The sequence below is a fragment of the Scophthalmus maximus genome, chromosome 6 (assembly GCF_022379125.1).
Source record: "Scophthalmus maximus strain ysfricsl-2021 chromosome 6, ASM2237912v1, whole genome shotgun sequence".
Lineage (NCBI taxonomy): Eukaryota > Metazoa > Chordata > Actinopteri > Pleuronectiformes > Scophthalmidae > Scophthalmus > Scophthalmus maximus.
The window spans coordinates 10976552-10991876 of record NC_061520.1 but is presented as its reverse complement, the minus strand read 5'-3'; the positions used below and the strand labels follow the sequence as shown (position 1 = coordinate 10991876).

The following is a 15325-nucleotide window of genomic DNA, read 5'->3' as shown; positions in this document are numbered from 1 at the left end:
GAACCACTGGAGGGTCTTAGTTGTCTGTCGCCTCTTTTTTGTTTGATCAATTCATATCTTGTGTAACATATGTGTGCTGAGCTCTCTTGGCAGGGTGATTTCTCAGAGTCTCCATGTGTTGACTGCTAAAATTAGTTTTTTGCAATAATCAAACAAATGAGATATAACATGTTAATGTGCGAACTTTAGAGGTATTGGCTTGGTATGTTGTTTTTTGTCAATTTTCTTTACGGAGTTAAACTAACAGCTGTTGGCTTTAGCTTCATATTTACCAAACATAGATGAGAGGCAGATGAATGTCTTCATCAAACTCTCAGGCAAGAAAGCAAATACGCAACTTCCCCCTATTGCTTTAGAGGGATTTTCAATGCTAAATAACAACACCACCACGAAGCAGGCAGGCTGACACCCAGCAAGTGGACAGGACAGAGGGACAGACACAAGCAGGAGAAGAAGGGGGTGATTACTTGGTCGAGGGGGCCAGGCAGCTCTTACATTGCAGAGGGAGTGGGTCCTGTGACGAGGTGAGTTGATGTCGCTGGGCGTGGACGACCGGTCTCCGTCGGCCGCCGAGGCGTCAGAGATGACTGAGGGCTGGCGGGAGTGACAGGGGCTGATCCTGACAACAGCTGGAGGTGCCCGCCCCACACAGAGACAGACACACACACACAAAATGCCCACAGTTAGTATGAGAAACCTCGAGGAAACCCTCTGTTAGTGTGTTGGGTCTGTAGAAGCAACACCAAGCAGCACGGACACCGAGAGGCCGAGCGAGTGAGAGCTCTTACCCTGTCTGTCTGTGGTGTGTCCGTGGTAGAGGGTCTGTTGGCTCTGACGGATGGCAGCAGTGAGCGGCAGGTCGGCCTGCATCACCCACTCCTGACTGCCGTTCATCACGGGCTCTGTCGGCATGGCCAACGAATGGCGCTTGGGTACGTCTTTGGTCAGGGTGGCCAGACTCTGCTTTGCCTGCGAAACACACGAGACCCAGGGAACATGAATTGAGAGTAAAATACATCTATTGATTTATTGCCTAAAAAATGTTCTAATATATCGTAACACATTAAATTGTGTTTCATAGTGACGGGCCTCATTAAGGCTGCAAGAATTATTCTAACAACACTGAAATAAATAAATGTGCTCCACAAACAAATGATCACTTTAATGTCTGATATATTTAGTTAGATTATAAAAAAGACTCTAAAAAGCTACATACATTTACAAAGCGTTGTCCTCGTGAAAGAAGGCTAAAATGTGCAGTGGTGTGGATTGAATGCAATGATTGGATTCGAAGTTTTAAAAAAAAGAGTAATTAATAAATATTAATTTATATAAGTAGACATTGCACAGGATGATAAAATTGCACAGTTGTTGTGGAATATAGATAAATATATAAAGTACAGAGGGTGATAATGAAAAATGGATTGATGAATGATGAAATACAGTATGGCAGTTTGATATTTATCCGCTGCTGAAAATAGTCCTTAATAAATATTTTTTCCTCACTTGTTAAAAACCACAGTGCCCTTTTGTGAGAAAAATGTTGTTAACCTTTTTTGAAAAAGTTACGTCTTCAGCAGGAGCAAAGTGGTTTGGGACTGAGTGCCACCGACGTGGATGTGGAGTCAGAAAAGTATTAAAGAGACCGACTAGTTTCTGTCTTTTCACGGGATTTGTTGTCAACAAGAAAAACATTGAACAAAAGGAGCTTTCCCTATTGAAGTAAGTCAAGAGCAAACAGTATGTTTGAGCCTCTGAAGGGACATAGAGTGGAGTGTACGGGGCCCATCAAACTGGAGCTTAGTAACAATGAGTGCAGTTTATAGTTTAAAGAGGAATTTCTTTCTGTCAATGTTCTTGACAACTGCTCATTCAGAAAACTCAGGACAGACAGACAGACAGACAGACAGACAGCAATGGCACTGATACAAATCTAATCAGTGCTGCAGCCTGATGTGAGGATCTATGGGTAGAGACACAGTCTGCGTGTAAATGAAACAACTGCACCTCGTCACGTCCGAAAAAAATGAGTTTCTTCTTCCTCAGCTCCGAGAAGGAATTAATGCTTTGAGAGATGAAAGGGATGAGGATATACCAGAGCAGCTTACTGCATGTGTTCGAACTGATACGAGTACACCGACAGGATTACAGACCCACACCTTGTTTGCATTCATGTCACACACACACACACACACACACTAACAAACACAAACACACACACCGATAAATAATGCTAAGGTGACACAACTGTGCTCGAATTAATTCACCAGAGTTTCGAGTGTGTCCACATGCAGAGTGACTCACCATGGTGAGCTCTGCCTCCAGCTCTTTGATCCTGTTCTCCTTCATGTCCATCTGACAACGCAGGATGTTGGCCTGCTCCGTGGCTTCCTTGGTCTGCCTCCGCAGGTCCCACTTCTCCCTCTCCAGCATGTCCTTCTCCTTTGCCAGAACCTTCACTGCATCCTCGCTCTCCTGAGGAACACACACGCAAACACACACGCAAACACACACACACACACACACACACACACACACACACACACACACACACACACACACACACACACACACACACACACACACACACACACACACACACACACACACACACACACACACACACACACACACACACACACACACACACACGATTATATACCTGCCAATCTCACTCTGAATGATTAATGGAGTTCCGTATTTGAGTCAGGTAGCACACTGCAATTACATGAGCTGCATCTAATATATATTTCAAAACTATTTGTGGATACATAAGATAAGATAATCCTTTATTGATCCCCATGGGAGAAGTTCAGGTATTAAAGCAGCCCGGAGACAGCGTAAGTACAGGTTTAAATAAGGATAGAATAAAAATAAAATAAAATAAAGTAGAATAAAAATAATATAAAATGTAATCAAATAAAATGTAACTATAGAACAATTAGATATAGAATGGAAGAACAATCACTACTTACTATCTTACTTACTTATATCCATTTCTAATAACTATTAACATTTACAAATGTTAAGTATAATGTATTTGGATGCAGGTACAGTATGAGGATAATTTCAAGTTTTTATTAATGTTAAGTATTTGTCAACAATTATAACTTATCTCCAAAAAGTTTTAGTAATTTTCAAACGTCTTTGACATTTCTGTACTGACATTTTTTCTTATCTGTCAACGAACATCGACACCAACAACCACACATCTGCGTGAAAGCAAACCGGCTGAGCTGGTACACTTTACCTTTCGGTGCTGGTCATAGTTGCGTATGAATTCTCGTAGCTGCTCCTCTCGGCTCTCCAGTGTTGTGTACAGCTGCTGCATCTGACTCACCAGGTCTGACTTCTCCCCTTTTAGACGCTTACGGTCAGCTTTCATGGCTGCAACACAAGCAAACACTTTTTTACAACATACACATGAGTATAAAAAGGAGCATGTCAACCACAGATTTCACAGTTCCAACAACAGAATAAAACAAACAACTGTCAGTCTGACTTTGGACGTCAGACAGAAAGCTTTATAGTTGCAGCAGCAAGACACTAGGTGGCACTGTGCCTTCTGTTTACCAGGAGCAGCAGCAGCCTGGTGTTTTCTTTTCTTTTTCTCCTTCACATAGAAATGGCCCAGAGAAAATTATGTAATCGTTTCAAAAGATAAGTGTCACTTGTTCCTTCACACATGAAACTCTTTCGGTCGGCATTGGCAGACTCTGTTGGCTCAACCATGACATGACCGATTGGATCTGATCTCTCTGACTGGAGAGAACTCAACGGTGGCGATGCAACAGGTGGAGGCTCTGTGCAGGTAAAAAAAAAAATAATAATGCCAATGCTCTCCTAAGACTCCGAGCTGAGAAAGAAGAGACAAGCGTGGCCCCTGTACTTTTCATAACTGCACACATATGTCACTGGAGAAGCATTCCTCCTGTCAACGTTCAGCGCCTTCATGTTGTACATTCAACGTTCAAACCTGTTTTGCAGCAGTTACACAGCAGCTGGCAGTTAAACACCTGTAGTTCTCCAAGCAGAGGAGCATGCCAAGGCACTGGTGTTCAATATAAAACTAAACTGAAATACACAGTTGACTTTTCAGTTTTACCAAATATTTTTGTTGCAAAAATTTATGCAAGACAGAATTCTTTTTTTACTCCTCTTCCAATTTGTTTTCACACAAAAAAATCCAATATTACATAATCAGCACCACGTTCCAGTCTAAATCCATACCACATTAATATTTCACAGGAACAGTTTCTTTGTCATAATTGATGGATCTTAATTAAAAGGAGGCGAACCTGGAATTTACTTGGCTGCTCGTCAGGGGCCACACCCATTCATGAGACGCCATCATTTCTAGACGTGTGCATGTATATTATCTCATATGCCCCCGCGCAAAATTTGTGCGCACATGTTTCATACCTTTGGCACATACAAGACAAATCTGAGCAATAGCTGCTCGTCAGAGTCGAACCCCAAAATGTGTTTGGAGAGAGTTAAGAGTAGGGAGCTGAGCACAGCCGGATTGAACCAAAACTGTGTACATCGACTATGACAAAATACGACTTTGGTACAGAGAATTATGTTGTGTTTAGCTTGACAAACAAATATCGTCATGTCCCTCAAACTGGGAGTTTTATTAGTGATGATGAAGAAAAGGGGATTTTCCATTGTCTTATAAAAACATTTTAAAAACTCGCACAAAGACTCAATTATTAAAATATAATGTTTATGTTCATTAATGAATACATCCTTGTTAGTTGTATACCTATATCAAACAAATATTCCAAAACATTGGTTCTCGTTTTTTTCCGAATAGATTCTATTTAGCTTCAACATATTCCTGCTTGAGAAGTTAAAACCTCCAACTGAAAGCCTGGACAGCTGCTGGACAGAAGGGACTCCGGTGAAGTACGTGAGATGACACGATGCCTCGCTCCTCACCTTGTAAGGCCTCTTTGGCACGGTCCAACTCCTGCTCCTTGTCCCCCAGCTGCACGCGGAGCTCGGTGGCAGAGAGCAGATTAGTGGAGCAGCCTCCCTGGGTGTCCTCCAGGTCCTTGCTCAACATGTCCTTCATTTGCCTCAGCAGGTGGACCTCCTCTTGAAGCTGGGCTACCTCTTCACGCAACAAGACTGAGGGAGAAAGAGAGAGAGAGAGAGTTTGGGAATTCAAAGCACGCAGAAGAGGAATTAAGACGGTAAAATTGGCAGGAGGATTGAAATCAGGGAATAAATAAAAACAGGAACGCATGTTCAAGCAAATGTACAAGCAGCTGGAAACGGAGGAAGTAATATCAAACATCTGGAATTAAAGGAGAATTGCGGCGATAATGCAGCATATGTTACACATATTTTACAAACAACACATCAGACCCCCACAAGACTCAGAGCTCCCCCTCAGATGTGGCTGCAGGTGTTGTATAAACTCAGATAAATGAGCAGTGGGTAAGTTAGCGACAGCAGTTCTTCATATAATATCGGCGACACACGCTCGAGCCACACTCCTCAGCGCTGTGTTTTCTATCTGCCGTGAGACACCTCCCGACCCTCAGGGAAAACAGGCGCGCAAACAAGAGAAAGGAAACTAAGGAGAGGACACGGTTAAACGGAAGTGTGAACTAATGAACAGGAGCTGGTTGACACGTTTGCCCCGCCAGAGGAGAAGAGTTTAAAATGTTTAGTCCAGTAAGGGAAATCTATAGAAGCAACACAGTGTCATAATGATTTACTCTATACCGCATACAGAAGGTCTGTCACCGATGAATGCACACGTTTGATAAAAATAGTGACGAACACAAGCATTCGAAACATCCAACTCTACTTTCAAATCGTATACCTCAATATCACACGGGATGGAGGAGCACAGAAACAAAAAGAAATGACGGAGATGACACAGCATTAATTTGTCAATTAATGGAGAGGATTGGTGGAAAAGAAGGCCAACTATGTGGTTAAAAAAAACTTTTATTAAGTAATTTATCAACTTCTCAAATGTGTGGATTTGCGGGTCTTCGTATAAATGCAGCTTTCGATTCGTTTTCCTGATAGAAATGAGCAATTTGGAGACAACAACTTTTTTGAGAGCTCCATGGGAACTCGTGATTGAGTGTTGCCCATTACGTACATTCTGGGATTTCATAGACAAACAAATTAAGTTTACTGATAAACTATTGGACAGATGAACCAATTATGAAAATATAGTTGCAATACTTAACTTGAATGCTTGTAAAAAAAATAAAAATCTGTGAATTTGTATGTGTGAATTTTATGACAAATTACAATGATACGAGTCGTCAGTCTCACTAGCAGCCGGAGGCTGTAATTGTAAAGAAGCGCAAACTGTTCACCAGATGAAAACTGAAAATTTTTTTATCTTAACAGGGGGAACATGGGGAAGAAAATGTAACAACTGACCACAAGGTAGGCACACATAGACAATTTGCAAATAATACCAAATGCTTCAGTCTTCAAAAAAATATACCTCCTTTCATTGATTACATGCCCATGTTATATTTTATCATATTCAGTACAAAACATTAAAAAATATAAGAAAATAAGATATTGGGTCCACAAGAATGTGACGGAAGGGCAACCCCCAAAAACACAGAATGCCTCTGGCCACAGCAGTCGCCGGCACGGATGCATAAAAAAGTTGAATGTGCACTCATTTGTATGCAGATCCCTATAAGTCTGATGAAAACTATGTAAACTTTAAAGGGTGAAGGTGCTCGCAAGGAAGTGCGGCATGTGTGTGTGCCTGTAGTGCATGCACGTGTGAGTCAGACAGCGAGAGGAGAGGAGGTGGCTGCAGGCCTGCAGCCAGACGTTCGGGGCTGCAGCAGCTCCGATAAGAGAGGAAGGGACAGACCATTGGTCTCTGTCGATTCAGGACTATGGGAACACGTGGAAGCTCTTTGCTGCATGTGACAAAAAGAGTTTATTTCCCCGAGAGAGCAATCTTTCTCCGCCTTCCTGCAGCCCAAATCCGCTTATTCATCTGTTTACCTATAGGCTTGCCTATATTTGTCACAGGGAGCTCAGCTGCTGCTTTTCATGCTGCTGGACAGACGTGTGCATTTTTGAGGGGGCTTTGTTGTGCTCGGCTAAATCGTCAACTCCAAAAGGGCGGTTTAAATTATCAGCTGCATTCGCTGTGACGTGAAAGTTGATCTCACTCCTCCTTTACCTGTCAATCAGCAGTTGTGTGTAGTAATCAATACTAATTTTACTCAAAATATGTCAGTATCTTGATATTATGTATCATTGCACTTATGACATTGACTTGTGTGTTACATTCATTTTACCATAAGTCAGTTTACAGGAGTATAAACAGTGGATTTAGTAAGATATGTGAGACAAAAGGACTTACATTTATTTCCTGGGGACTTCCCCTGTCAATAACCACTCCTTGCCTGTTCCTAGCCTTAACCTATAATGCTAACCTTTCCCCAAGTAGCAACCCACCATGACATCACCGATTAGTTTGTGAACTGCTGTTCTGACTGAAGCTTTGAGTTTTTCCATTTTAGACAGCGACATCTTGTTTTTTGAAACCAGAATTAACCATATTTGGAGGGAGCCGGGGGCGGGGCCTGGCTGAGAGCTCGTCCATTGCACATCCACCTTCACCTGCAACCGGCACCTATTGGACAAATCCAGCCACACGTTCTTTTTTCCCCTCTGTCAGGTTTTCTGCCTCAAACTGAGGGTGAAATCAGAGCAAAGAAAACTTATGTGGTCATTTCATTTCACATCTAAGAAATGTGTGAAGGGACACAGATAGAAAAGCTGCTCCGTGGCCCCGCTGATTGGAGTTCAAGCTGCATCAAGGGGAACTGACAGACCCAAGCCATCTTGCTATACTGTAGTTAATTTACCTCCACATACACTGCTTCGTGGAATCTTAAAAAAAGGCAATTTAAATTGACAGGAGTCATATAAACCATGCACTGTCTAAATGCTGTTATGTGGGCTCCCTCAGTTCCAACCCTTGAGTGGTTGTGCAGTGAGCCTGGCCAAACTATTAGAGTCCTCCCACACAAGAGGAGCACCCCACTCTCCCTCCTACTCAGCAGTGGCCCATTCAATTAACTTCTCATCCAAGCCTCCCATTAGAGCGTCCATCAAAGCCCGACAGGAGCAGGTCTCACACGCACACGCACACGCACGCGCGCACACACACGCACACACACACACGCACACACACGCACACACACGCACGCACACGCTGTTGGCGGGTGATTAGGCGTGAGAGAAAGCAGACGCTCAGTTCTCTGCCTGGAAAGGTGAAGTAAGGCCTGGTAATGTGTGTGATTGGTGGTCAAAGACCTGAACTAGTCTCCTGTGAAATATATGCAAGGATTGAAAAGGCCTCATTTATAAACTTGAATGATCAAATATGCTCAATGTGAGCTTTCTTTGAATATTGAGTTTTCATGATTGGTTCAATTTAAAGTTATTTCTCCTTTTGCAAAAACCCATCGCGTTTTTGAAAAAGCTTTCTGACGATATTTTCCTCTTACCATGCAGTATTTCAGTTCATAAATAAAATCTTTAGGCACTCATACTGTTTTGGATCAAATCCTGCTCTGCCACATGAAAGTAATTCAAACACGTGTCATCAACAATGTCCCTGTTTCTCTGCACAGTTCACAGACCTCTCTTTTATAAGGACTATTTCTTAAAAAGAGAAAGTAGTTCCAGCGAAAATTGTGAACAATGAAGTCTGTGGAGCTTCATAGAAACTGAGGCATTCATTTTGAATCATGTCTTTGTCAAGAATGTCAGAAATCTCAGAGACAGAAATATCAAAACTTGTATCTCTACATGATTACATCTGTGGAATGTTTTTGTGGGCCCTAAGGCAAGGCCCCTTATGCTACCTGCCTAACTCTGATATGTGTAAAAAAAAAAATCAATGATTTTGAGTCACTTTGGACAAAAGCGTCAGCAAAATGAATGCAATGTTAGTTTGTTTTGATCATTTTTCGGTGAAATGAACATAACAACAGAACAATTTTCTGTGAATAATAGAAACAGCAGTTTCAATGTACCATAGTGAACCTGAAAGAAAAACCATGAACATTATGAGTGAGATGGGTTTCAAAAATGTGTGCAGTGACAGCAGCCAACTGTTCTGCCCTGAGGACTGAGGACTGACGATGTGCATGACTGTCACTTTTCCACCTCAGTCTCCCTGACAATTCAAATCTGTGTAATTTAATTTTGTACAGTGGTTCCACACAGCTATTTCTGTCCAACACGATGCCAGAGGCGATGATGCTGCCTGTCCCACTCCTCTAATCTCTCAGGTACAGTAACTGATAGTTGGATAACAAGGTCATACATTATTTCCCATCTCTACTACAGATTAAAGACACACAGCGCTGACACAACTGTCCTCTTAAAGCAATACTCTTAACAAAAGACTCCTGCAAACAACAAAATCTGATTACCACTGTCTTGCTGGACACTAGAGGAGTCAACAGCATTAAAAATGAACAATCTGGCTCTATGGTGTCAAAAGAATGTAACACATCTGATTGATGTACTTTGAAACTCTTGAACATTCATAAGGCTCCAACAAAACAATAGAAACATGGCCTACAGCTGCTTTAACCATTTCCTCATGTTGTCAATTCCTCAGTGGTCTTGTTTTTCTTGCAGCAGTACTGACCCTGTGAACAGCATTTGTAAAAGACAATAGTATTGAATGTTATGTGTTTGAGATTGATCTTTAATTTTCAATTTCCACAACGAATCATAAATAAAATCTGAAGGTGTTTTGCGCCAGCTATAGGCTTTCATTACTTTCCTCTTCTTCCCTCTCTGCTCCTGTCGGTTAGATGCACAGCTACAATATCTATACAGTGGGTGGGGGATTGCAGATAAAGCAGAAATGGATTTCTACTGAAAGTGCTGGGGGATTTTTTCTGATGGGGGATTACAGGGGGTTCAGCTCATGCAGGACATCAAACTAGAGCATCATCATTTAATGCCACATTTCTCAAAAAGATTACGATGGAAGCAAACAATTATATCAGTACACAGGAGGACACCTAAATCAAAGTTTTCTTTAAACAAATCATTTTAAAGCAGTATGACAAATGTTCACTGAGATGCTGGGGGGGGGGGGGGGCGGGCAACACAACTAAATGCTTTTCTGTAACACGCTGATATGAGCAGAGCTGGATTAAACAACCAGGGAAGAGTTTTTAAAATGCTTCCTCAAAGCCCCCTAATGAGTTATAAGTTTAAACGCTCCCCTTATAGATAAACTACACAGAATAAACCAAATAAAAGTATCAAAAACTTGTTTACCAGGAAAGTGTCCCGCTCAAAACGGTCCCGCACTTGTACTCGCTGGAAAACGTTATGCAAGAAGTGTACCTGCAATGCAGGTGACTGTGTTGACTCAAGCTGTGAGCCTCCCTGAGGGCAATCGAGCTACCACCATGTCTCTGTAACTGCTTGTGAGCTAAACAATACCATGACCACCGGACCACAATAGTTCCTGCTTATGTTTACAGTCACATTCAACTTTCTTACCTCAGTAAATCATTTATGCTAAAACATAGTTGATACGTCATAATCAAAGCCCAAATATAGGTGAATCATGTTAAACTCAGCTTTTTGAGTTAAATGCTTTATTTAAATCGATGAAAAGCCAGTTAATGTATCTCCAGGGTCACATGTACTCTACTGTGCAGTTTGGAAAATAAACATCAGAAGACAAAAAGAATCATTTGTGGCAAACATATGAACGTTGGAATCATACATGTGATATTATCTGATCAGTTATGCAGTGCAGCATCTCCTCTTGTTGCTCTTGAATTACTAGATTTGTGTCCGTGCATGTACATGACTGTGTCTGTGCTCACAGCTGTCTTTTTTCTAAGTCGTATTATGAGAGTAGCATATGTCTGCTTAGCTCTGGACTCTAATGAATAATGAATGACTAATTACAGTATAAAGATCGGTGGAGATAGTCCTGGGAGAAGACAGCAGTCTGCTTCAGCTCTTGATTAAATGAATCGCACAGGTAACACAGCAGTCATGACGGGCAGTAAAAAAAAAAAAAAGAGAGACTGGTTCGACTGAAATGCAAGTAATGAACCTCATCTTATCAATAATCTGTGTTGCTGGAGGTGTTTTTCCCTTCGGATGACACTCAAGAAAATGAAGTGAACAGGAGAGAATGTGGATAGGGGTGTCAGCACAGACTGCTTCCAGGTGACGCTCTCTTGTCTCGTAGCTTGTCTTTTGTTTGTCGCAATGCGAGCGTCGCGGCTCTAGGGACGGCGATGTTGATTGTCTGGGTGGATTCTCACATTCATGGTGCACAGATGATGACTCTTAAATGACTTTGTGGGGGATTTTCCTCTGACGCCGACGCGAGAGTGACATTTTAACGGACGATGCCTCGGCAACCGTTGGGTGGATTGATATGAAGTTTGGTTAAAAAAAAATTCATCCACTCCAAAAATATTTGCGTGTCGGCATCGTCACTGTGACCATTTTGGCACGCTAGCATCAGCATTGAACGCAAAGCGGTGCTGTGCCCAAGTACAGCCGCACAGAGCCGCTAGCGCGGTTGTAGAAATCTTGTTACAGAAACCATGCAACCAAGCCTGAACAGACACGACTTAAGTACAACTATTTCAAATACCATTGAATCGATTAGGCCTTCTTAAAGGGGCGGAGCGGTTTTGGAGAAAGCTTGTGGCTCTCTTTGTTGTTGGTGTTGTGATTTTATTGCTCTGGCCGGGCCGCAAACCCGCGGGTACGAGAGAGCGACGCGCTGACCATCAGGCCAAAAGTGCCGACTTACAGCGCCACCCGCTGCCCTCGCAGTGTTGTGTGGTGCGACCCAAGCCATTTGTTTTGTTTTCGATCAAATGATCGGCAGAATCGACAGAACCAACAGCTAGTGGACCGTGAGGAAATATTTGATGATCTTTTACAAAACGCAGATTGCTTCAGAATCGCTTATTGACCCTTTTTAAGACTGGAAAAAAAAAAATGTGTGTTTGGAGTTTCCCCTCAAAGAAACTCAAGTTTAGAACTCAAGTCAACAGGAGAACCCAAACACTCTGTAAGCAACGGATTTATGAAAGAATAGCATCAAATGAGCACCAAACTCAAATCTTACAGAAAGCCACAAAGGAGGGAAAGAGGGTGAGAAGACGCCTCATACTGAGAGGATACAAAAAGGAACACATTCATCCTGTCAGAGGCTTCTGTGGAGTCTCAAATCACAGGGATCGAGGTCAGGTGGGTGGGTGGAAGAGGTAGGCTGCAGCGATTAGGGGCATTTTTAAATCATCGGCAGGACTATATTTAGCATCTTTATTGTTAATTTGTACTTCAGTCACAGGATGAGCCTGTGCAATTAAGGAGCAGAGGTTGTATAGACCTGTGTGGGCTGCAAAGATTCAAATTCGCCATGCTTACTCCCCAAATAGCAGTAAAAGCAGTGACAAGCCTCTACTGCATCTCATACGCCTCAAAAGCCTGATTCCTGACAGCTTGACACCATGAAGCACTGCATTTCCTGCATCCTGAAATGCCCTGCATGTTTGGGTCAGGTCCGATTCCCACTCAGGGTATTACACTGCCTCTCTATAATACATATTGACTTAAATAATGCATGTTCCTCTCACAGCTACCTGACCGTAGTATTCACCACTTAATGGTAATTCATCGCGGCCAGCAAACGGAACAGCACTCTCTGGTTCAGCACATCTACGGAATTCAAATATGTATGTTGATCATTTATCATTTTTCCTCTGCATAATACTTCACATACTGTACTTGAAAACACATAACATGCAAATATCGTTGAGACAGTAGGTGCCTTTGTCACTGGAGCAGATCAGAACACTTTCACCAAACATGAGGTAATTTTTGTTGAAATGCATTTATCCGTATGCAAGTGTATGCATGAACAGTATACAACGTAGTATACAATAATTAATTGCCTATGGGTTTACATTACAAGGTCAGTGCAGGGATGCCAAGTGCAGATAGCTGTAATGGATTCACACGTTTATTATGTGCAGGTTGGGAACGTTGCCAGGGATGTGCCACTGGAAGAGCAGTGAGAACTTGGACAAGGCTATATCGACTTCTAACATTTCTGTCAAGGGCTGCATTTTGAAAAAAAACATACCCTCATTGTCACCAGTATCATTAACTGTGCGTGGGTTTAGTTCACATTAAGTTAATTAGCCAGTGATTAGGCAAATTAACCTGGTTGACATGGAGGCTCTATAGGAAACAGAGCGTCTTGATTTGTGTCAGCAAAGCAATGATAAGGAGCTGAATTTGTACAGCAGCGGTAGCATATGATCACTGGAACTCACAGTTTTTAATTTAGCTGCTGCTGATGATCCCACATGATGATCCTTGTACCTGAGAGGGTATTATTCAGCCAATCAATATGTTCAAGCAGCTTCGACTCAAATATTGGATCAGTCCCCCCACCCCCCTTAACGCTACTTCTTTAAGTAGACTTCATGGTTTTACCAGAACCAGAATAGATATAAATATTTTATTAGTGAGCTTAAGAGGTCCTTGTAGGGACAGTGACTATTGACCTACCTATATTTTATATATTTAATTCATATTCCATAAGCACTGAAAGTAGTCAAATGGAGATTGAACCCAACACCAACCTTCGTAGTCTTGTTCTGTTTTCATGTCATACGTTATGTTTATGATGTTGCATGTTTTGCTGCACTACCTTTTCTCTTTAGCCCACGAGACATGACATTTTCATTCAGCCGTATACTTTGGATGATGACACATTGTATTAAGTTCCATGATGTAAGAGGTCCTAGAGCCACTCACAAATGACAATTGGTCTGGCGATGACAGGCTACGATTACATGTGGGAAAACTCTGACACTGCGCCTGTGTATCTATAGCACACCATCATAGTCAATGTGGTGTCCATGAAGTTGACCAACTTGTACAGACCACTGTGAAACAAAATGCCACAGGCCATTGTTTTCTTTTGAATCTTTAGTATGGACTAAACATCTGTTTGAAGCAGCAGCATCCAGCCTGTGGAGAACTGGAAATCTACATGATTTGATACATGACCTCCCTCATGTCCTGCGGCATATCAGCATAATCCAACAAGCTGCATGAGGCGCCTGTTCTGCAGCTGGAGCTGCCGCAGAAGCTTAAACTGTATGAAACTTTAAAAGCCTCACCGTGTTTAAATCATGTCAAATATGGCAATGAATACCTGATCTGTGCTCATTATTACTGAGCATTACTGGAGTGGAGATGATGTACTTGAATAAGCTCATCTCATTTGAAGTAGCCACTGTGTGCAGCTCACACAAAGAATGATTATAAATAATGCCTTTTTATTTTTTTTTAGATAAATAACTCGAGGCTCTGTATCCATCTCTGACGGTGATTGTTGCTGAGCAATTGGTCAAACTCATTATCTTACCATGACCTCATGGGTGCAAATAACAACAGCCGTGGTAGAAGTCACTCAAAACACAGTGGGGTCGGATATATCTCTAAGAGATACACCCACAGACATCTAAAATACTGGTCATGGCATCTGACCAAAGAATGGGGATCTTTTAAAAAGTTAGTCTCTTCTCTCTCCTTCAAAACAACATAAATCGCTTCAACCACAATGCATCTCTAGTAACTAGATAATATTTCTGGTTCTTACATCATTTCCGACACAAGAGTAATGGATAAGTTATTGTTCCTCACATGCTATTTTCTCTCATGTGAGCTTTAGAATGTCTGCTGAGCAGTAGATGTCTGTAATACTGTTCAGTATCTGACCAAACAAACCACTCCAATCAAATACAATGCTTATGGAAGATTAACAGATTACCATGTTATCCATATGGACATGTCATATCTAGGTCAGTGTTTAGTTCTTATCTGAAATACAATAATAAATAAGTCTGGGATATAAAACAGATCTAAATTTGAGTTAATGTACAAACTAATTGTGTAAAATCACCCTCAGTGTATTTTGTTGTATACATAATGTACATACCCTGGTGGTAGAAGTACTTAGATTGAATATGGTTCAGTAGTGTAAGACATTTATGTGGGTTCTGGGAAATTGTAAGTAGCATTTTTTTAACTAAAACATTTTAACAATTGATAAAGCAATTTATACAGTATTTGAATACAGTATGTAATATCAAATCGTATAAACTGATTATATGTACAAAATAACAAATCTTAATCTGCAAAGTACCTAGTATCAATAGCTGTCAAATAAATGTGGTGGCGTAGGCTTAAAAACATTCTCCTCTGCAATATAGTCCAATAA

General features: G+C 41.6%; 1 protein-coding gene across 5 annotated transcripts in view; it reads right to left on the bottom strand.

Moving 5' to 3' along the window:
- kaznb (kazrin, periplakin interacting protein b) overlaps positions 1–15325 on the bottom strand; it is a 90708-nt gene that overhangs the window by 2682 nt on the left and 72701 nt on the right. For 3 of the 5 annotated variants that reach the window (XM_035631244.2, XM_035631246.2, XM_035631247.2), the window contains 5 exons: positions 4945–5136; positions 3251–3387; positions 2305–2475; positions 789–969; positions 496–629 (listed from right to left, as the gene is read on the bottom strand). In XM_035631244.2, the coding sequence (XP_035487137.2) occupies positions 496–629; positions 789–969; positions 2305–2475; positions 3251–3387; positions 4945–5136 (815 nt within the window). Of the gene's footprint in view, positions 1–467; positions 630–788; positions 970–2304; positions 2476–3250; positions 3388–4944; positions 5137–15325 lie in introns of all 5 variants that reach the window. The other 2 variants (XM_035631243.2, XM_035631245.2) reach the window with 2 other exon arrangements.